Source organism: Octopus bimaculoides, chromosome 1 (genome assembly GCF_001194135.2).
Source record: "Octopus bimaculoides isolate UCB-OBI-ISO-001 chromosome 1, ASM119413v2, whole genome shotgun sequence".
In the NCBI taxonomy this organism is placed as follows: Eukaryota; Metazoa; Mollusca; class Cephalopoda; order Octopoda; family Octopodidae; genus Octopus; species Octopus bimaculoides.
In genome coordinates, this window is record NC_068981.1 from 151,814,281 (window position 1) to 151,837,640 (window position 23,360).

Here is a 23,360-nt window from a genome sequence, read left to right on the forward strand (position 1 = left end):
ATATATATATATATATATATATAATGTATGTATGAAATACAAAAGAGAAAGTGTTTAAGAATTTTTGGAAACATTAGACCACAGTTACATTTGGAAGGTGAAACATATCTTCGAATGCTTTGTGGCATAAATAGTAGCAAGTAAAAGTCCAAGTATATCCTTCCTTGATAATTAGTAGCATTCCAATCACAGTCTTTCTCTGTTAAACATACTGTTCTAATATGATTCTATTTTCCATTACCAATTCAGACAAAGTCACTATTTCTTTCTTATGTATAAATGTACTCACCACTCATCACATCTAAACACACCATAACAGAAACCTTGAGAACAGTCCACTGACTGCAAGCAGGAGTAGAAACGTACCTGTGAGGTTAAGAAGTTTGCTTCACAATTATATGATTTACAACAAAAAATTATCAGATATTAAGAATGTACAAACCTAGTGATTTGTTCAAGGAACGTATATTGTTCAGCAGGATCAAAATTCATGACTTCATCGTCTCTATCCCTGTAATATTCTACAACATTTGCTGGACCTTGGGAACGATTCAATGAAGATATTATATCTGCATTTATGCATAACATCTGTGAATAGTCTGGATGTTTGTGTAATTCTAATACTTTACAACCTGGAAAAAAAATTAAATAAGTTTCACTATTAAGCTAATATGAAAATATGTGTAAAATTATAGAAGTAGCATGTAATTGTATACATAATATGTGTATAAAGATATCTATATATGTTGATACATAAGGGTGAAGATATTGCTGAAGGGTTAAAAAGTTTGTTTCATAAAATGTCCTTATATTTTATCTATCATGGGGAAGTATCTTCTGTCATAACCTTGGGTCAATCCAAGCCTTGTGAGTGAAATTTGGTAAACAGAAAATGCTTGAAAATCTATAGGATAGACTACACTATCAATTCGAAGGGCCAGCCTTGTCGAACACAGCAACACTGAACCTGCATGAGTATTGTATTAAGAGTACAAGTCGTTGGGGGATACTCAGCCATGCACACTACAATAGTTTCAAATTCTGACACATGGCTAGCAGTTTTTATAGGAGATTATTATTTGATTATACTGGCCCCAGTACTTGACTGCTAATTATTTTATCAACCCAAAAGGGATGAAAGCAAAGATGAACCTTGTGAAACTTGAACTCAGAAAGTAATGAGCCAAAATTATGTGCACTATAATGTATTAAATAAAAGCTTTTATTGAACAAACTAGAACATTAATCCTCAAGCTAACATGTAAACCATCACATGTTGGTAAATAATGCATACTCTTTTACTCTTTTACTTGTTCAGCCATTTGACTGCGGCCATGCTGGAGCACCACTTTTAGTCGAGCACTGCCTTTAGTCAAGCAAATCGACCCCAGGAGCACCACCTTTAGTCGAGCAAATTGACCCCAGGACTTATTCTTTGTAAGCCTAGTACTTATTCTATCAGTCTCTTTTGAACTGCTAAGTTAGATAAACACACCACCATCGGTTGTCAAGTGATGGTGGGGGGACAAATACAGACACACAAACATATACACACACACATATATACATACATATATACAACAGGCTTCTTTCAGTCTCCATCTACCAAATCCACTCACAAGGCTTTGGTTGGCCCAGGGCTATAGTAGAAGACACTTGCCCAAGGTGCCACGCAGTGGGAATGAACCTGGAACCATGTGGCTGGTAAGCAAGCTACTTACCACACAGCCACTCCTGCGCCTATATCATATAACATTAATGTATAACATTTAAACATTTTCATTTAAAATAACCATTTTAATAATGTTTTGTATTTTATTATATATAAGGGACAGTCCATTTGATAAACTTCCACCTAATTTCCATCTACTCAGGTTTACTCATTAAGCTTTTTTTCAACCCAAGACTGTGACAGATGCTTGCAAATGTTGTCACACTGTGGAATCAACTCATAATTATGTAGCTGCAAGCCAAAAACCAAACTTCTCAACCATACAACTAAGCCCATACCCATTTGCTACCAAAAATGAAAATAATTTACTTTATATATTTATTTATTTATTTATTTATTCATTTTCCAACAATTTCACAAATGTTCTTATATTACACTGCTTGATAATTGATAGCTTATTTTATTTGAATATTTTAAATCACATACTCATTCTTCTCTGTATTAAAAGAAATTAACTTTTTCAATCAAGCATTTTATTGACATAACAAAATAATAAACATACTTTCTTTCTTTGTGGTGATTATATTTGAAGCATAGCTGTATGGACTGAGACCAAATTTATTCTGACAAGATATTTTAAATACATAGTCAGTTTCAGGTGTTAGATTTCCAATAAGAGCACATTCATTAGTAGTTTTCATACTTTTCCTCCATTGGTAATCCTCTGCAAAAAATAAATAAATAAATAAAATAAAAATAATAATAAATATTTAATGAGGGAATGAACATTATCCGAATTATGTTCAAAAAGCTTTGTGAAAATCAATTTATTCATTTGTAAGACAGTATTAATTATTTGAAGACATAGAATAATATCTTTTTTTTTTAATTTTACACTTTATCAAAAAAGATTTAATGATTCCAGATATAAGAATTAATATCTGACTTTATTGAGCTAAGAATGACAATCATTAAAATATTTCATGAACGAAGAATTCAAAGAATTATGTTAAAAATATTTTTAAAACTAAACTTCATAATGTTAGAGATTAGTAACATTATTTAAATTCCTTGTCTTAATTGGTGCAGCATTTAATTTAGCAAATTGACCATCAATTCATCTTTGTTAATGATGGTTTCTTATTTAGGAACAAGGCCAGTAATTTTGATGGAAGGAGAGTAATCAGTGCCATTGACCCCAGTACTTGACTGGTGCTTTATTTCCCCACCCTGAAAAGATGACAGGCAAAGATGACCTTGGCAGAATTTGAACTCAGAATGTAAAGACTCAGAACAAATGCCTGAAAGCGTTTCTTCTGACACTACCAATTCTGTCTACTCTCCACTTACATTTGATAATCTTTATTATTAACACATGAGTCTGAAGGTTCAATGTAAATCAAGATTTTCTTCATCTTTTATTAAACTTGATATATAGAAACAGATACTTCACAAACATAATTCATAAGTTTAAGGTAACAGGTGCACCTCATTTTCGTTAAGGTAAACTGAAGCAAAACCAAATGAAAGGCAAAACTTCATTTCATTGAAAGGCAGAGCATAATAATTATTGTAAAGTTTGAATTCTTATCCAAGAGGAAGGTCAGTAGCTAACGATGTAACCGCATAGCTTCAGTTCTTTCTAAAAGCTGAAACACTCACCTGCTTTTTTGCAATAGACTCTATAAAATATAACTGGGGATTCTCCATCATACTGAGGTGGATCCCAAACCAATAAGATTTCTCGATCAGAAACAGCAACAGCAATTGGTCTCTGTGGACGGCTGGTGACATCTAGAATAGAAAATTATTTTCTATGCTTTTTAATTCAATAATTTCTCTTCTTTCTATCCTTTAATGACTAAAGTGTTCGGTAAAACATTTTGTTCAGTATTTTAATTAAAATCATTAGTGCTTCATGTATGTTGTGTAATGATATTTTAAATACTACACTGGATGATTGCTAAACATTTCGGTATGTGAATGAATTTTTAAGGTTTAAATCATACTTAGTCTCATTTTTATTGTTGTTTAACCTCAGGTTAGACCTGGGTAAGCAGATTTATGATAAAAAAATATTTCAACCAGGACAATTTCATATTTTTAGGACTATTTAGCACTACATTTCTACATTCCTAATTTGTCAGTAGAATGTGATCTGAAGGACACTTAGCTGCTTTTTCTAGTGAGTCAAGCAATCACATTCTAATTTCTCTATTGGCTTGTTAATATTAGTGTTAAATAACATAGTAGTTGTAACCCTAGTTAATTCTTTCAATTTGTGTAACATGTATATTCAACTATTGAACAACATGTTAAAATGTATTTTAAGCATATAAATAAATATCAAATATGCTTATGCATACTGAGCTGTTTTGTTGTCATGCTGTATGACTTTTCAAATAATTCATTTTGTAAACATTTGCCAGATTTGCACTTACAACTATACACAGCTATATGAAACAACCTTGCTGCCATGCTGAAGCACCACCTTGAGGGGTTTTTTTAGTCAAACAAATCAGCCCGATGACTTATTCTTTGTAAGCCTAATAATCATTCTATCAGTCTATTTTGCTGAACTGATAAGTTACTGGGACATAAACACACCAACACCTGTTGTCAAGTGGTGATGGGGGGACAAACACAAACACAAAGATACACACACACATATATAGATAGATAGATAGATAGATAGATAGATAGATAGATAGATAGATAGATAGATAGATAGATAGATAGATAAATAGACAGATAGATAGATAGATAGATAGATAGATAAATTGAATATTAATTCAATTTAAAACCAAGTGGCCTAGCATATAAAAAAATCTGAAAATTCAGAAAAAATTGTACTACACGTGTATAAGGGATGACCACTGGGTAGACATCCAATATGCTAGAAATAGGTCATCAACGACCCAACCACAAAGAAAAATAATGTTCCCCAGAAAAATTTCTCAAAAACATCAGAACAAAATGAGAAATATACAGAATAAAGAATTATCTATGGACTGCAGTTTCTAACATTAACGTTTTACTTGTGTAACAACATCCATGTTCTCATCAGCATAGACGTTCTTGAATCAATATAATTTGCAGGACTATACACGAATTGTCTTCATGAAATATGACTTGCATATAGTTCTACCGATTAAGATTACTAACAAAAATAAGAAGGTAATGAGAAAATATATGAAGTTGCTCAAATTACATACCTCCAATCAAAAGTTTTGCTCGACATGTTGTTCGTCCCATTTTATTCCGAGCAACACATTTGTACACACCAACATCATATGACTTAGCACTAATCAAAGTCAAGGAAGAAACTCCATCTTCACTAAGTGAAACTCTAATGCGGTTATTCTGTGTAAGATACTCTTCATCTTTATACCAGGCAACACTAACACTGGGTCGGCCTCGGATGAGACACATAAATGTTACATTTTCCCCATCACGTACAACTTGATCTGTTAGTTTTGCACGAAAAATTGGACGATAACCTGTAAACATAGGACATAAAAGTTAAAATTTGAAATAAAATTTGTTAATAACTAGAAATGGTAAGAAAATAATATGAAATGCTTTGAAATTATATGAGATGCTTTGAAATTGAATCCATTTACATCTTTAGCCACTATAAAGATAACATAACTTTAAGAGACCAAGTTGAATAAAGAGCTAATGAGAAAAGTCCTGCTGGTTTAACAGAAGAAAATTCAGTTTGTCAAAATATAAATAGTTTGTAACTAGTAAATCTTATAAAAACAATGCAACAGTCAAGGAGGTTTATTTTTATGTTTTCTGAAATAACTATCTCAGAGTCATTTTATATATATTTGTATTGAGACATACATTGTAAATGAATTTCAGCATAAAAATTCCCATGATAATGACAAGCTAAATTAAATTTTGGTAACCAAGGAAATAATTGCTTTTAAAGAGTAGCTAATTAAGAAATTCATCAAGTAAAATGGGAATTCAGAATCCAATTATGAGTGATAATAATGTTTCATTACAATGAAATAGCATAAATATCTGCTGGAATTGTCTCACAAGATAAGCCAAATTTAGAAGAGTATTCCTTATTTGTGAAGTCACTGGAGTTTTCTGTATTGTAACATAACTGGCTTCCATTGATAAATACTTGAAAGAGAGCAATTTAGAAGAGGGTGTTCAATGATTGATTTATATTTCACTCTTTTATAAGATGTTCACAAAAGAAAGGCAGTATCCATATTTACAGTGCAGGTTATCCAAAATTAGTGACATAGATTTAGCTAATATTTGTCTTGAACATTTATAGGTCTTATGTCTGTAGAAAGTATGTTGCTGAGAATGCAATGAGTTGAAGTTCTGCTTTAAGGCTTTGAAGGTAGACATAGTGAGAGTGATGAGATGTTAAGGGAGGCCTAAATATTTCAGAGGAACAGAAACCATTGTAGTAAACCTTGAAGAAACAGCACATTTGTGACTTAGTGATAAAGATCAATTAGCAATTGAATTTCTAAACTCATAATGGATTTCTGGAGAAGAAAGTGTTGGGCTCTCAATCATGAGGTAATGAGTTTGACTCCCGGACCGGGTTATGTGTTGTGTTCTTGAGCAAAACACTTTATTTCACATTGCTCCAGTTCACTCAGCTGTACAAATGAGTTGCAACGTCACTGGTGCCAAGCTGTGTCAGTTTTCGCTTCTTCATTGGATAACATCAGTGGTGTGGACAGGGGAAGCTGGTATGCATAGGCAACTGCTGGTCTTCCATAAACAATCTTGCCAGGATTTGTACCTTGAATGGGAACTTTCTAGGTGCAACCTTATGGCCATACATTACCTAAGTAAGTTTTTACCCTTTTTTTAATGGCCTTCTATGGATGATGATTTGAATATGAGTACATGCAGTAGCAGCACAAACAAGTGAGAAATACTTTAGTATGGAACTTAGATTAATTGTCTAGAAAGAAAATTTATTGTTATTCTGATTTTGTTTCATTATTTTTTGATTTTCTTTGTTCTTGAAAGGGGTAACTACTTCAGTCAATGTAAATGAAGCTGGATCTTTGTAGCTCTCAACTTTTTAGGTGTTTCTGGTTTAACAGTCACACAATAGGGGAGATAGTGACACAAGATTATGTGCCATATTATACTGGTAAGGACGTGGCATGACAATGGTGGAAACAGTGATGAAAACAATCACAACATCGATGATAATGATGATGATGAAGACTAATCCAGTTCCGAATAGCCTTCCAACTTAAGATAATAACACCAATGATGATTTTTCTTTAAGATATAGGATCTCATCCCTGGAGGAGTAAAAACAGTAGAGAACTACTATTAGAAATACTACAGATGTGACAGATTTTCCATATATAAAGTGAAAGAGTGAGAGAAAGAGAGAGCAAAGATTGAAGGAGAGATTTTCAAGAGCAAAACTTCATGTATGTGTGTGGTGTGTATGTGTATATATCAGCTCTTGTCAAGCATCCAACCTACGCCAGCATGGAAAACAGATATTATATGATGATTGTGGTGGTGGTGGTGGTGGTGTTGGTCGTTGTCATCGTCGTCATCATAATAATGATGATGATGATGATGATATATCTTACGATGGTTTCTCATCTGAAGTGCTTATAAACTAAGGGATCAAACACAAATTTTAAAATATCAAATAATGAATTATCAAGAAGCCAAATAAGTTCGAAAAATAAGAAACCAGAACATAGAGAATTCAGGAGTGAAAAAAAAAAATTAGGTAGCTTTACTTTGTCTAAGAAAATTGGGATTTTTAATGAAAATGCTCCAGCATAGAAACAAATGAAGGAAAAGCATAATACTTTTGTAGCATTTTAGAAAATAAGAACTGGATAAACTAATCATATTTAATGAATGGAAAGGGTCTAGAAAAGTCACTTAGGTGTGAGAACAGGTAAAAGGTACTATTTTATATATGAGGGATTAAAGATTTTTGTTTTTTTTACGTTAGTACTTCTAAAAATATTTTTATTTGATGACGTTCCAATATCATGAGTATAGGTTTTCTTAAAGTTTTATAGAGGTCGCTACCAGTTTACTTTTGTTGGGGAAGACCACCAAATAGTGAAAATATTTTGGAAAATTATTACATTCTTGTTGTTTGAGCCCCCACCAAGTCAGCACCACACCTACAACAGATATTAAGGTATATCAGCTTTGATTATCCTGTCTTTTCTTGCTTTCATTTTTTTCTCTAGGAATAGTATACCCAGCACTTAGCTGTCCAACGTTTTTTGCAAATGTATTAAGTGATTTGAGAGGGTATTTGGCTGCTATTTCTAGCACACCAAGTGACTTTTTAAGGCTCCCTTACTATCTCACAACAATGTATATAGTATATACTGATATGTGATAATACTGACAAACCTTGCCAGTGATACAGAGAAGGCACCCATGCCGGTGACACATAAAAGGTACCCACTACACTCTTGGAGTGGTTGTGGTTGGTGTTAGGAAGGGCATCCAACCATAGAAACCAAGCCAAACCAGACTGTCTAACCCATGCTAGCACAGAAAATGGATGCTAAATGATGATGATGATGATGATGATGATAAAACTGTTACCTTCTTTTGGCATGCCTACACTTGGTTTCCTTTCCATCACATAAACTTGGCCTTCTTTTTCACGAGCAATTTGACGTTCATTTCGTATTTCTGAACTAGCAATTACCCATTCCACTTCTTTTTCCATCTGAACTATTTTGTCATGTTCAATATCAAGTTCAGAAAGACGCCTCTTAGTTCTTGCTTTTATTCTAATTTCTTCATCTTCCTCTGCTCCTATTTCATTTTCATTTTCTCCAGTTTCACCTTCTTGGGATTTTAGTTCAGTATACATCCTAGTACGCAAAGAATATTCAGATTCACTTCTTGGTTCAAATCGTTTATTCCAGTCAAAGCGTGTTTCTGAGTCTAAGAATTCACCATATTCTCTTGAATCAGGGTAAATTACTTTATTAGTTTCTGGATCAATTTCTGGTTTGAGAGTAGGAGCTGATGGTATAACAACTTCCATTTTTGTCAAACTTTCCAATCGAGCAGTTTTTACAATGGCACTAGATTTTCTCTGAAGAAAGCAAAAAATAAAACCATCAAGTAATTAAAGTTTTTCCTTTTGAGAACTTATATTTTATAGATTACACATGTAAATATTTTTAAAATTATTTGAAATAAATCCATGTTTTTCTGTTTTTACTGGAATTGAAAGGAAATCTAGATTGTATTTTTTTTTTGTTTTTTGTCTATTTTAGATTTAAGAGCTTATTTTTTCACCAACACAAATACTTCAGTAAAGCAAACAATAAAAAAATCATTTTGTAATACATATAAATTGATTCTTTCCTTTTTTATTAATTCAATTATAATAAGATTCCATCTTCAAATATCTATAAATATATGATATACTTATTCTCTAAGTATAAGAAAAATTGTTATGCGTTTTATGTTTTTGAACCTCATAAAGTCAATCATTTCAGTAAGAAACAAAAGTGAATTTCTTAAGTGGTTTCTGTATTTCATTATTTCAGCATAATAATAGAACTTTTTAAAAGCATAAGAATAAGAAGAATTCAATTACATTAAAAATAAAACCTCAGTCGGAAATAGTATATCTTAAAATAGCAAATCAAAACTAGAATCATAAGAAATAAGTAGTGGCCTGTCAGCAAAAATCAGTTCCTAAATTTCACAAGTTTCAATAAGTTCATAAGCTGTGGAAAGATATTAATTCTATTGTATTTGCTCAACACTTTTCTAGAGAAATTCTTTTTCTCTGAAGAACTTAGAATTCACGTCTCCTTTGCCATACAAACATATTTAAATATATAAAATTTTTAAACAATTACAAGAGAAAACTAAAAAACATAATATTATGTTCTTTGTATTATAATTCCTTTGTTCAAAAATATGAGTAACGATATGATGTAATGGTAGGGCTCAACTTTTAATGGAATCGCAAGAGTACCAGTGTAACATACAGCATATCTGTAACATACAACATATTTTATAATTGATAGAACCTTCTCCTGATCTAACATAGCTATTTTTGCTAAGAGAAAAAGATAGAAAGTGAGAAAGAGAGAAATAAGAACAACCCTCCTTCCCCTGTACTGTATTGGAACTTTACTAACTGACTATAGAATAAGGATGAAAGATAACATTGGCTTTTGCAGAATTTGAATCCAGAATGCAGTGCTGAAACAAGTACCACAATGTGATCCATCTGACACACTAATAATTCTGTTAATTCACTGCCAACACATCATTGCACAGGATTGTAATAATTATGAACCTAAAAGCCTAAAACCAAGTGGTTAGTTGTGTGCTGAAACAGGAATGACATCATATGCTATGGCAGGAATTCTAAAACTTTCAGTCATCTGCAGAGTTGATGGTTGAAATCTTTGGAATTCAAGCAATATCATATCATTATACAATGCATGGTTGAAAAACAAAACACATGCAATTCTAAGGGATATATCCAAGTTTTGAAAAGATGATGCTTTTTGTATCATAGCTCTTGATTAATGCTAATAATTGATATTTTGGGGGATTAAATGCTTAGTGATTTTTTTTTTTTTTTTTTTTTTGTGTAGCAAAAGTAACTCACCATAGCTAAATCTCTTTGATGAAACATTTCCAGATTCTTTAATTCCAATCTATTACCTTCACCCTTTCTTTGAGCAAGTTCAATCCAGGGATGACTCAGACATTCATCTATTTCTAAACGAAATCTGAAATTGAAAGGAGGAATATATTTTATTTAAGAGGTCATAGAAAAATGTGTAGTGAGTAATAAATGCTGGGTTTATCAAGCTTAATGAAAAAAAGTATGAAAGATTCAGCAGGCTTTGTCACTCGAATCAACATAATATCAATTCTCACTGAGAAATAATTAGAAAACTGTCAAATTCAGTCAAAGAAATGGCCTGTCTGTATGGCATAAAGACGACTGCATTTTAGATATAAATACAAGTGTTAATTCTGTCGCCTCTTTGTTTATAGATGTATGAGAGAGAACTATATATTTGTTAAATATATATTTGTTGTTGTCTCCAATAATGTGTATGAATTGTCTTTTAATGACCGTGATGCCAGGCAGAGCCTCAGGTCAGATTAAAGCAATCTCTGGAAAGAGTTAAGAATCAAAACCATTTGTAATGCAACAACAAGAAAGTTTTTTAAAAACTTCTATCAGCATTTTGGCATGTAAAAATACAATAGACAGCTTGCATGGGTTGGACAGGTCATCACATTCTGATTCAGCTCTTATTCTGAGTTACTGTCCTCTGAGGCAATTCAAAGGAGTACAACTTTCTTGTGTCTTCCATAAAACACAGCTTTCTTCAAACAAAAGTAGTCACCAAATCATCACCAACTTGTTTTATATTGTGTTTTATATTGAATATAGTAATTATTTTCTTTAATATCTAACTGTAATTCATTTTATGAATAAAATATCTATTCATTCCAATCAGGGTTTAATATAAATATATATAAATTACAGACCTGTAGTAAGCAGTGTAGTATGTTAAATTTATTTATGTTGATATTGATGCAATATTTCATGATTAGAGTTAAGATGAGTCACAATTGTATTATTATACTAAAGTATTTTCAACTAGGAAATATTTATGACATTATATAAATTAATTCAATATAAATTTTATATTTTCCTTTGTTCACATAAAATGCATTCAACATAGAAAATACTTACAGTGGTTCCTTCTTGAGAAGACTGGTAATAAAATCTTTAGCTTCATCTGAAATGTGTTTGAAAGCTTCCTCATCAAAATGCCACTCACAACTCTCAATTTTATTGAGAGTCTCAGAGACAGATTCACAATGGAATGGTGAAATACCACTCAATCTGGAAAATATTGAGTATAATCGAATATATAGATTATAAGTATGAGTACACACTAACATTTAAGATGTTACTATGTACATTGTTTAGATGTACACAGGAATTGTTTAGATTTTTAAGAATCTTTTCTATCTTTCTTTCTATCTACAATATCAATGACCATTCTCCTGTTCATTCATCCATATATATCTTTCACTATCCAACACACTTAACTTTATGATTAACTTCATTTTTCTTTTTTAGTAGAAGCTGTAGACAGAGTATATATGCATTCAAAATTCTATGTAAGAATACATATATATGTATGTATATTTAGTCACCTGATGATCAAAATTCTTAAGAAATTATTTGGATCTAGCTGGAGCTCTCATTCACAGCTCATGTGCATATCATCCATAATCAATCACTAAACAGTATATATTTGACAATAACTGTTTAAGTTTTGATATCCAGTTTTGTGATTCATTTATGTTATTCAGATCATGGTACTTTTGTTGACAAACATACAAGTTCTCACTGAGAAATTTAATTTTCAAAATAAACAAGCCAACAAGAGAGCGTCTATGTTGTCACTTGACTATATAGTAGAACTGTAGTCAAATCTTCTTCATATCACATTACAATCTAAAAATGGAAGCATATTGAATAATGTAGTCCCAGATATACATTTCCTGCAAACAAATGAGATGGTAATGGATAGAATGACTTTGATTGCAAGTCTTTTCAGTCAGAACTAACCTGGATTTAAAACAACGAAACTTCAAAATGATTTTGAAAAAAATTAAATACACATATCTATATCCAAATTAGCATATTTTCAAATATAATGTAACATGTAATTTTAAACTTAATATTATCTATAGCCTCTACATATGCCTTTAAGTTTTACAGAGATATTTCAATCAAATTTGTTCATACATGTCTTTATAAAACCATTAAAATTTCTCTATTGTTGACACTAACATTCCCAATTGTGAGAAAAGATATTGTACAACAAAACTTTACTTGCTATTTATTTCTCAGAGAAAAATTCAATAAATGCTTTATTCTTATTGTCATGCAATTTTACTATGATGATATGAATATGAATTTATAATATAGTTTCATAAACTAAATATCACAACTACAAGTATTTGTTCCTCATTAAATATTTGTATTAAAAATTGGTTTGTATTTTAAGGCAATAAGTTTCTAATTTATTGCTTTATCTAAAATTATCAGTGAGATAAATTTAGTAAGAAACCAATGGTATAAACAATCAGAGGGTTTTTGGCAGAGTTCCAAAAATTCAGTTGCCAAGAGTTGTGAAGTATGTAATCTTTTACACTCTTACCCACCCATCACTGCCCTTACCCTTAATTTGTAAGATAGAGAAAATATCGCTTTCACTTACAGCTAAATTGACATATTCACTTATTAGATGAAAAGAGAGAGCCAGCTGTGTTAGCCTTCATTCTCCATAGTAAATAAATGCATTAAATTCTTGTATGAACTTTTACCAATTTCCTCAGGTTATCAATTTTACTCTGTATCTCAGTTTTTTCTTTTTTCATGATCATTTAGTGACAAAAAAAATAAAGAGCAATGCTTGTGGTCCTTTATTTTTTCAAGGTACTCAAACTAATAGGAGGAAGAGAAGAAATTTTCCTCAAACTGGAGTAGATCCTAAATAACAGCAACAAAGTGAACACTACTAAAGGTCACCAGAAATCTGGTGGTGGTATTAAACGTGATAAAAAATTATAACTCTCACCGAAGAACTCAAACTGGAAAGAGATAGAACAAATTTTGCAAGGCATTTCATCAAATGCTCTATGAATTCTGTAAATCCTTCACTCTGGGCTGGGACTTTATCTTAAGGATGGAAAGTAATGCTGCAATTTTTTATTATATAATATTTGACATGCAGGAAAAACGATCTAATATTTATAAAATACTTACAAAATGTAAGTCAGTACTCCTAAACTCCATAAATCAGTCGATTCTGATATTACTTCACTGCACACAACTTCAGGAGATGCAAACTCAGGTGTTCCATAATTTAGCTTTAGTGGTACATTGTGAATCTTTTTGGCAAATCCAAAATCGATAAGTTTGATTTTGTCTGTTTTTTCTTCGTAAATTATATTTCCTGGCTATAATAAAAAATTTGTACAATTTTATTGTCATTTGCAATTAATTCATGAATAAAAATTTCTAAGCTAACAGAATGGATGAAAACAGACCAACAAAGGATATTACTAAAATAGCTGGAGATTTAAAAGAGTTGACATTTTGAAAGATGGAACATTCTAGTTTTAGAAGACTCTGTAGGATCATTCACCTGATATTCAGGAAAATAATCTTTTGTTGTCATCCTTATTGCTGTTAATGATGATAATATCAATAATTATGACAATGACAGCTAAAATTATTGCAATTATAACAACTTAACTGTGAGCAGTGACACTGGAAAGGGTGGCAATAATTATAACGATAGTGACAATAACAATTAAAATAATGATAATAACTATATTTTTGAAGGCAATAGAATAAAGTAAACACAACGATGTTTCTTTGCGTGACAACGAGCAAAATGAAGGAGCTCCTAGCAGATATTTAATCTGCTAGAAAAAGCAACCAAAACTCGTTTTACACACATCCCAGCATGTTATAAAAGGGAAGAATGCATTGGATAACATGGTCTAAGATAACTTATGATTACAATGTCACCATATAACTTTAAGTTTGAAATGAAAAATATTTCAAAAACAATCTTTTTTTTTTATTTTGTAGAATTAACAGAAATACAATATTCTGACTAAATAACGACAAAATACCTTAATATCTAAATGAGCCACACCACGGATTCTTAATTCTTCAAGTGCTAACAATAGTTGATGAATGTAGTATGCAGCATCAGTTTCAGTCCAATTGTATGTTGTAAGAATATGTTCAATCAGTTCCGTTCCATGAATTCTAGTTAAATGTTAAGGCAAATAAATCACTGATTCACAGATTATCTTCTATTTTGCAATTGAAGAAAACAGCTTTAAAACACAAATATTTATTACTTTCTTGTCAAGCCAACAAGGGAGAGAGTCGCAATGGTTTCACTCAACCTGCTCAAAATACCAACCAAATCTCCCTCAAATTTGTACTAATGTTTCAAAAACAGTGAACATTGGATGATATAGTCTTTGATATACAAGAAATCAGACTGGGGATTGCTAGAATGCTTTTTGGTCACAGTTCTTCTCAATCAGAGCTAACTTACCATTAAAATAGCAGCTTTAATTATCATGAGGAGTTAGAATATAATATTTTATCCAGTTATATTCATGTGCCCAAGAATAGGGAGTGCAGAGGGTGCAAGTGCACCCACTAAAATTTCTGTGGAGTGCAAAATCAAAGTTTGCACCCCTACTTCATTTTCTTGGGTTTAGAAAACAGTGAGTAATATATGATCTGTAAAAATTACCTTGAATTAGGTTTCTTCTCAAAGAACAAAGAACATAGATAAATAAAAAAAAAAACATTACTTTACTTGTAAAAATTTTGGGGCCTGAGTTTGCACCCCACTAAGGAAATTTCGATCCTGAGCCAGTGGTTATGCTGCAACTTAATTACATTTTTCCATTTATTTAACCATGTTGACATGAAACTATGGTTTCACTCCTGCTTAGGCAACAAAAGGTAATAAAATGTAGTTACTTTTAAAGCATCTCAATGGCTGTTTAGATAAGGAGTTAGCCTCCTTTAAATAGTCCTAAATTTTTGTCCTAATACTTACTCTAAATATTGTATCTTTCTGACCCACTTACTATAAGCCAATGAAGGATCTTCTGTCTGGTTACTCAACTTACTTGAAATACATTTCAGTTATTTTAATAATGAAAGAACACATTAGGTAGTACAATCTGAGATACACTATGCTTGCAGGAAAAGTGTGGTCATTATCTTGGCTAGAATGCTTTCACACAATCTGGGCTTCATCATCCTCATCATGTATTGTTTGTCTTCAGCACATTGATGATACTACAATGAAAGTCTTCCTAATTATGCATGGGTTTTCTATCTGCCTTACCACTCTTGTCTAACCAGCTCATGATATTGTCCATTCATTGCATTCTTAGCCTGATTCTTGATGATCTACCCTCAACTCTTCCTTCCATGATGTTTTCCAGACTTCTGCTTCTTTGAATATGGCCATAATAAATGAACTTTTGTTTTATTACAATGTTCAGTCGTTGTTGTTCACATTTATCTGATAGTCCTTATAAGAGACTAAAATAATCTATAACTACTTTTTATGGTGCACTTTAAATAAATTAAATTTAAGGATAGCTCTACTAATAATACATAAAATTATTACTTTTAATTCTTTGTAGCTCTCTGTTCATTTTTGTACAATGACTTTAAGTAGAATCATGTAATAATATTTAAAAACACTGAATGACAAAACAGTATTTTAGTTCATTCATTTAGGCTTACTTTCATTTATCTTTGATACTAGATGATATCGAAAAAAGAATGAATATTTTTTAAGAGCCTGTACATAAAATATAATTATCATTTTACCATTCCTTTTAGAAATACAAATAACAACAATTTGTAACAACTCTCCATTCAAGAGTTCTGAATTAAGAAATACAAATTTAAAAGACAAAAAAAGAGTTTAAAAAATAACAGGAAAACTAAATAAATAATGAAGAGCTATGAATCATTATCAAACATTTAGTTCTGATAGAAACAAGATTTAAAGGATACAATTCTGTAATCAATACATATGATTTCACTGTTTCATAGGCCTCATGGATTTTCATAATATGAGGATGATCTAGAACTCTAAGACATTCAAGTTCTGTCTGGAAAAACTCCTTCTCTTTTGGGTCACTGAGCGTTAAGAATTTGCCAGCAAACTCCTTGCCAGTTGATTTCTCTATAACTCTTCGAATAATTCCATGCCGTCCTCTAAAATAAATAGGAATAAAATTTATTAATTTAAAATGGTGTAATAATAAGTTTATATTTAGACAGACAGATTGATATAAAAGTGCCACCTTCTATGAACAAAACAGAAGAGCAGGAGCACAAAGAAAAAGGCAAACTGCACAAGCCCAGAGCTAAGTCCTTGTCTTCAGTCCCAGCAGATTACCAGTGCCCAACTTGCAACAGAGCCTTTTGAGTATGCATTGGACTGATCAGCCACAATCAGACACACTACGCCCCATCTCCCATTTAATGTCCTTGGTCATCTTCAACAATGACAGATGAACTAATAATAATCTTTTTATATATAAATATATAAAGTTTCATTTCAGCATCAAAGAGTTTGAAAAGTCTTAAAATAAATGCAAAGCAATTATTGCTAAAAACACTTTAGAGTTTTGTAAACAGTTTTTCGAATGTTGTTCTTACATTTTGTCTTCTATGACAATGTAAGCCAAACATTGACTATCTATGATTGTAAAGATTCATCATCAGAAATATCTAATATCCAGCTAGCTGCTGCAATTCTAATCTTCACTGCAAGAAGCTTATATGACAAGATAACAATTTGATAATGCTTAACAAAACACAAAACTTCTCGATCAACATATCTGGCTTCCTACTTCAAGAAATGTATTTCTCACAGATGTTAGGATTAAACATCTCAAGTTGCTATTGCTGGAAACCTAATATTATGGCCAAAATCTAAGATTATTTTACAAAGAGTAGGTTTTTTTTTTTTCTTGAGAAGCATAGTGTATTTCTATTCTAGACAATTTACCTTTTATTTAATTGTCTTCTTTTATAAAGAGAATATGAGAAACCCTTTATTTGGAACTACAGCTTAAGTTTATATATGTACACATATCTGGATTATGGTATCACAAATTTGCTTGATAAAGTCTGTTTTGCAGTTTAGTTTATTTATAACAAACAATAACAACTGTTTTTCTCTTTGCTTCAGTTGCTAAAACTGAATTTTTTAAAACTATCTTTTCTATACTTTAACAAAATCTTTGAATGTCTGTGAAATTCTCTCAGATATATTTTAAATATTTGAACAATATTTTGAACAACATTGAGCAATATTCGGCAACATTGAACAATATTCAGCAACATCAGAATATAAAATTGAAAGAAATGCCACTAAGCATTTTAGCAACCCTAACAGAATGAAAGGCAAAGCTGAACTTAGCAGGATTCAAAATCAAAATGGACAGAGGTATAACTAAAAACTGCATGATTTTTAGTCAGCTACTCTACAGATTCTGTTGAAATATCACCCTTGAATTATTACCATACTATGAATAGTGTAAGTTATTACAGAGAAGATTAATCTATTTAACATCTCTCACTTAAATTCTTCTCATTCTGAAGTAAAATCTCAAGATCACATTACGAGTCAGCATATTATAAATAAGTTAAAATATGTGTTCCATTGTCTTTCATTGCATATGATTTGTAATATTATTATTATAATTACAATGGATTAAATGTTCAAATGTCTTAGATGATTTGTTATTAATATAATTTTCCAGATTATTTAGACTTGATGCATTAGAAATAAGGGATTTTTGGTTAAATCCAGACAAGGAATTGTGTACACATCCCTAAAAAAGACCTTAAAATATATCTGTTGATGATAAATTGAATTATCTATTAAATCAAGAAATAATGTTTAAATTGTAACTAAATACTATCAAAGTAGGTTTAAAATATTGGGTATCAAAGTTATGAATTATAAATACCACCATTCAATATTTTACACTTCATTTTAAGAGAAATTATGTTCTCAAACAAAAGGAAAGCTCAGACTTGTTTATTACATTAAAAATTCAGGTCTTGTCAAACAATATCATTTCCAATAACGTTTGTTTCTCTACAAACAATAAATTACACTATTTTCCAAAACTGCTTGTAATGCAAACTATCCTTCCAAGAAACCAAAGAATTCAACTTAAACCACTTCATGGACAACAGATCAATGTTTGTTATTTTATCAGTTTAAAGCTTTCTCAGTCAAGAGGTAAGATCAAATAATATTGGTTCTCAGTTAAAATCCTCAAAATCCTTATCTCATCATTTATAAAAAAAAATATGTAATTTACCATAGAGCAAAGAAGTAAATTAATTTAGTTAAAAAAGTAATTTTGTCTTTAAAATAAATTTAGAGGCTACCAGGCTTGTACATTCCCTCAAAACACTTTAAACTCCACACAATCACCAATCTGAAGTATTTTTAAAAATAAACTAAATATGATCTTGTACTGAATTAATCTGATTATTGCTGCTGATTTGGCTAAGTGTTCGAAAGGTATTGTTGACTTAGTGATCAGACCAATAAAAGTTTTGTCCTGTTTATAAAAGAGCAAAATAAGTATCAATTTACCGTATGAAAAAATATTAGTAAAGAAGCTCAAAAGAGAACCTATATGTGATTGTTTGACCAGCTAGAAATAGCAGCAAAATCTCAAAGATTGTCTTAAAAAATGTAAAAGACACATTGAATTGCATAAATTTAGGTACCTTAAAAAAGGGAGGTCGATCATAGCTGAAGCATCTTTGATCATATATCTGATAGTGTTTGAAAATAATGTTTTCTCTTGCAAATACAATAATAATAATAATAATCCTTTCTACTATAGGCATAAGACAAGATAAACAAGATCAACAGACAAGATCAAGAGATGGCTCAGAAAATGTTATCTGATAGGATGCACTGAGGAATTGATAAGCAGTGCCCAGGAACAAGCTCTGAGAACTAATTACACCAAATTCCAAATAGATAAGAATAACAAATCACCTCTTTGTAGGATGTGTGGCAGCAGAAACGAAACAATCTCATATATTGTGAGTGAGTGTAGCAAGCTGGCTCAAAAGCACTACAAAAGGAAGCACAATAACGTGGCTTAGTTCATCCACTGGAGAATGTGAAAAGTACAGCCTGAACAGAGCATGGAAATGGTACAGACATGAACCAGAAGGAGTCACTGAGAACAAGGAACATAAGATACTGTGGGATTTTACAATCCAATGTGACTCCCTAATCGAGGCTCAGGGACCAGATATTGTTGTGGTAGACAGAGGAAAAAAGGAAACCAAGATCATAGATATTGCAATACCTGGAAAAGTATACATAAGTAACAAGGAACTAGAGAAGATTGAAAAGTACAGACTGCTAAAAGATGAAATTGCAAGAATGTGGAGTATGAAGAGAGTGTCTGTCATTCCAGTAGTTGTAGTGGCACTCAGAGTACTAACAACTAAGTTTGAGAAATCGAAGAAATCAGAATTGACATGAGAGGAGACCAAGCCCAACAAGCTGCTCTGCTGGGGACAGCTAGGATTTTGAGATTGGTACTTGGATGTTGAATGTCTCCCACAACCAAATATCAAAGCTTATAATGTGCAGAAAGAGAACCTGTGAGACCTCTGATGGCAGACTGATGTCCACTCTCACAGAATCTACCAGAACAAACAAGACCAAATGTTCTAAGTAAAACAAAATAATAATAATAATAATAACAATAATAATAATAATAATAATAATAATAATAATAATAATAATAATAATAATAAGAAGAAGAAGAAGAAGAAGAAGAAGAAGAAGAAGAAGAAGAAGAAGAAGAAGAAGAAGAAGAAGAAGAATGATAATGATATTATTATAATGATATCATCCCCCAAATCATCACAATCTCTTTTCATTATCATAAATTATATAGAAAGTAAACATTTAAGAATTATTTTATTCATATGACAGTTTAGAAAATATGATATTGATATATTTTCAAAAACAACTTATTTACATTAAAATAGATTTGCAAAATAATCTGCATACAAATTTTAAGGAGGAAATATATATGTAACTATGGCAACTAAAATGTTTATAATGATCATTATGTATTTATTTACCTGCCAATTTCTTCAAGAATATAATAGTAGTTTTCAACTCGAGATTCACAGAACAAAATATAGCTGGGAACTGGTGTAGATTCTGTAATAAGATATTATATAAAATAATCAGTTTTAGTCATATCAGAAATAAATTTGCTTAATTAACTAATGTCATACATTAAATCTTCATTCTAATATTAATATCATCAATGTCATCAGCCTCATCAACATCATCACCACTAGCAACACGACAACATCACTACCACTTCATCATCATCTTCACCATAATTATCATCATAAATATCATCATCAATATCATCATCATCATCATTATCATCATTATCATCATGATTATCATCATCATTACTCCCATCAACACTGCTGCAACCACCACTACCAAATGAGCTGAAATTTGGGGGGATGGGTTTATCAATTCTAAAAAGATAAAATGTGAAGTTGACTTCAGAAGAACTTGAAATCGAAATGTAAAATAACAACTAATTACTGATATGCATTTTGTCCCAAACCTTACCAATTTAGTCAATTCATATCACTACAGAACACATTATACATTTTGGGAGCAATTTTTAAAGATTGGTATAGACAAGTGATTCACAAAGTGGGTCGTATTGCCCCCTGGGGGTGGGGGGAGTACCAAGGGAGTGCTGAAGACAAGTGGGGCTATAATGGGGTAGCGATTCATGGAAAAATTGGGGCAATAATTGGGTGGTGATTCCTGTAAAAACAACAAAATAATGGGTTCAATATTTTGAATTTTATTTGTGAAATACAATTGCTTTGAATTTGCTTCAGAAAGAGGTCTTTGCTTGTGATGGTTAGTTGGGGTGGGGGATGCTAGGAACGTGGCCTGGGTGTCAAGGAAGTGGCAGCCCGAAAAATTTTGGGAACCACTGGTATAGACTATGAAAGAGGGTTGTGGTAGTCCCATATTATTGCAAAACTGAAATGAATTTCACATGGTATGTTTATATCATGATAGCAGAATTGTAAAAGTAAAAGCCAAAAATATTAAAATTTTTTCTTTAAGATAATCAGTTTCTACAACCCATCCAACAATCTACTTTAATAATACTCTTGTGTTTTTCTCCATCACAACATATGAATGAGAAAAGAAGGGGTGATGGCAAACTTGATAGTGAGATGATGGAAATTCTACAGTGAAAAAAAAATCAAGCAGCATTTCAACTCTGTGTGAGTATATGTGTATGTGTGTGCATGTACAAGGGAAGTATGTGAATGTTTGTTTCTGTGATTATTATGTACCTTATTTATATTCAAAATACTACAAGCGAGGTTGTTGGCTGTGCCGCTGGACTGGTTCCCATGCAGGTGGCATGTAAAAAACACCTTTTTGAGTGTGGCTGTTGCCAGTACCGTGTGACTGGCCCTTGTGCCGATGGCACATAAAAGCACCCACTACACTCTCGAAGTGGTTGGCATTAGGAAGGGCATCCAGCTGTAGAAACTCTGCCAGATCAGATTGGAGCCTGATGCAGCCTTCTGGCTTGCCAGTCAAATCGTCCAACCCATGCTAGCATGGAAAGCAGACGTTAAACGATGATGATGATGAATTTTTGATGGCATGGGGGCCAGTTAATATATAATAATGAAGGCACAACTAATCCCCATTATTTTGAGATCCTTCTCCATATTAGTTGGTAAATTAAAAAATTGGAGAAAAAGTTAGTACCAGTAACATTACCACCATCTTCCTCCCCATCAATTTACATCAACTTTCCCTGCAGGCATTGGTTGAATAGGTCACCACAGATCAAATCAGTTCTTATTTAGAGTTGCTGCCATCCTAGATAGTTTGGAAGACCATATCTTATCCATACATTCTATTTTTAGCTTGGTGTCATTTCTTAATACAAGCTACTTTATAGAGTATACTCAATACTTTTTATTGTGCACCAGCATGAGATAGGGTGTCATGTCCTTGGCAAGACTATACAGTCCTCAATACTTTATATTGTTTTGTTTATTTACCATCCACTTTACAGAGTGTATTGGCAGCATTGTATCAGTACTAATGAGGTTGCCTCTCCCCACTCCCACATCACTAAAAACACAAATGTGACTGATAAAGTGAATAGAAGAGAAAGTGATGGCTAACAAAGAGAAGAAAGTGAAAGTATGAAGGGCCAAGCAAACTAAAAAAGTGAGAGACTGATAGAGAAGGGAGTAATTGAAATGAGACAAGGAGAGCTATTTGTTGGTAGTTGGTAAGCAAATTGAATTGAAAAACAGTATGAGCAGTATGATGAGTAATATTAAGAAAGAACAAGTTATTAATAGCAATAGAGAAGGTAACTAGATGTCAGGGGAATGATATGAAGGAGAATGATGGCTAATAATAAAGAAGGATTACTAGCATCAATCAAACTTAGATGTAAATTATTTTAAAATTCTTTTTTAATTATGACTAAACAACGATTGAAGAGAAAACAGGTTTTAGGACAGTTATACTAAGCCAAAGTGAAAGAAAGGGAACTCATATGCACTTTCATATCATATTATAATAGTAAGACATTGACCTAGTCAGTCAAATTATTTTTGAAACACTGAATGTACATATCCAACAAATTAGCTTGTATTTACATATTCATCATCATCATCGTTTAACGTCCGCTTTCCATGCTAGCATGGGTTGGACGATTTGACTGAGGACTGGTGAAACCGGATGGCAACACCAGGCTCCAGTCCGATTTGGCAGAGTTTCTACAGCTGGATGCCCTTCCTAACGCCAACCACTCAGAGAGTGTAGTGGGTGCTTTTACGTGTCACCCGCACGAAAACGGCCACGCTCGAAATGGTGTCTTTTATGTGCCACCCGCACAAGCCAGTCCAGGGGCACTGGCAACGATCTCGCTCGAAAATCCTACAGGAGCCAGTCAGGCGGTA

At 32.0% G+C, this 23,360-nt stretch overlaps 1 protein-coding gene across 5 annotated transcripts in view; it reads right to left on the reverse strand.

Annotated features, from left to right (window-relative positions):
* Window positions 1-23,360, reverse strand: part of LOC106873108 (obscurin) — a 162,686-nt gene that overhangs the window by 29,787 nt on the left and 109,539 nt on the right. For all 5 annotated transcript variants that reach the window (XR_008265146.1, XR_008265148.1, XR_001409839.2 and 2 more), the window contains exons 12-22: window positions 20,454-20,535; window positions 16,320-16,523; window positions 14,390-14,528; window positions 13,512-13,705; window positions 11,421-11,573; window positions 10,314-10,437; window positions 8,270-8,771; window positions 4,888-5,172; window positions 3,335-3,466; window positions 2,235-2,396; window positions 443-632 (exon numbers count right to left, since the gene is read on the reverse strand). Coding sequence is in view for 1 of the 5 variants with exons in the window: in XM_014920336.2 (XP_014775822.1) it covers window positions 443-632; window positions 2,235-2,396; window positions 3,335-3,466; window positions 4,888-5,172; window positions 8,270-8,771; window positions 10,314-10,437; window positions 11,421-11,573; window positions 13,512-13,705; window positions 14,390-14,528; window positions 16,320-16,523; window positions 20,454-20,535 (2,167 nt within the window). In the remaining 4 variants the exon portion in view is untranslated. The remainder of the gene's footprint in view (window positions 1-442; window positions 633-2,234; window positions 2,397-3,334; window positions 3,467-4,887; window positions 5,173-8,269; window positions 8,772-10,313; window positions 10,438-11,420; window positions 11,574-13,511; window positions 13,706-14,389; window positions 14,529-16,319; window positions 16,524-20,453; window positions 20,536-23,360) is intronic.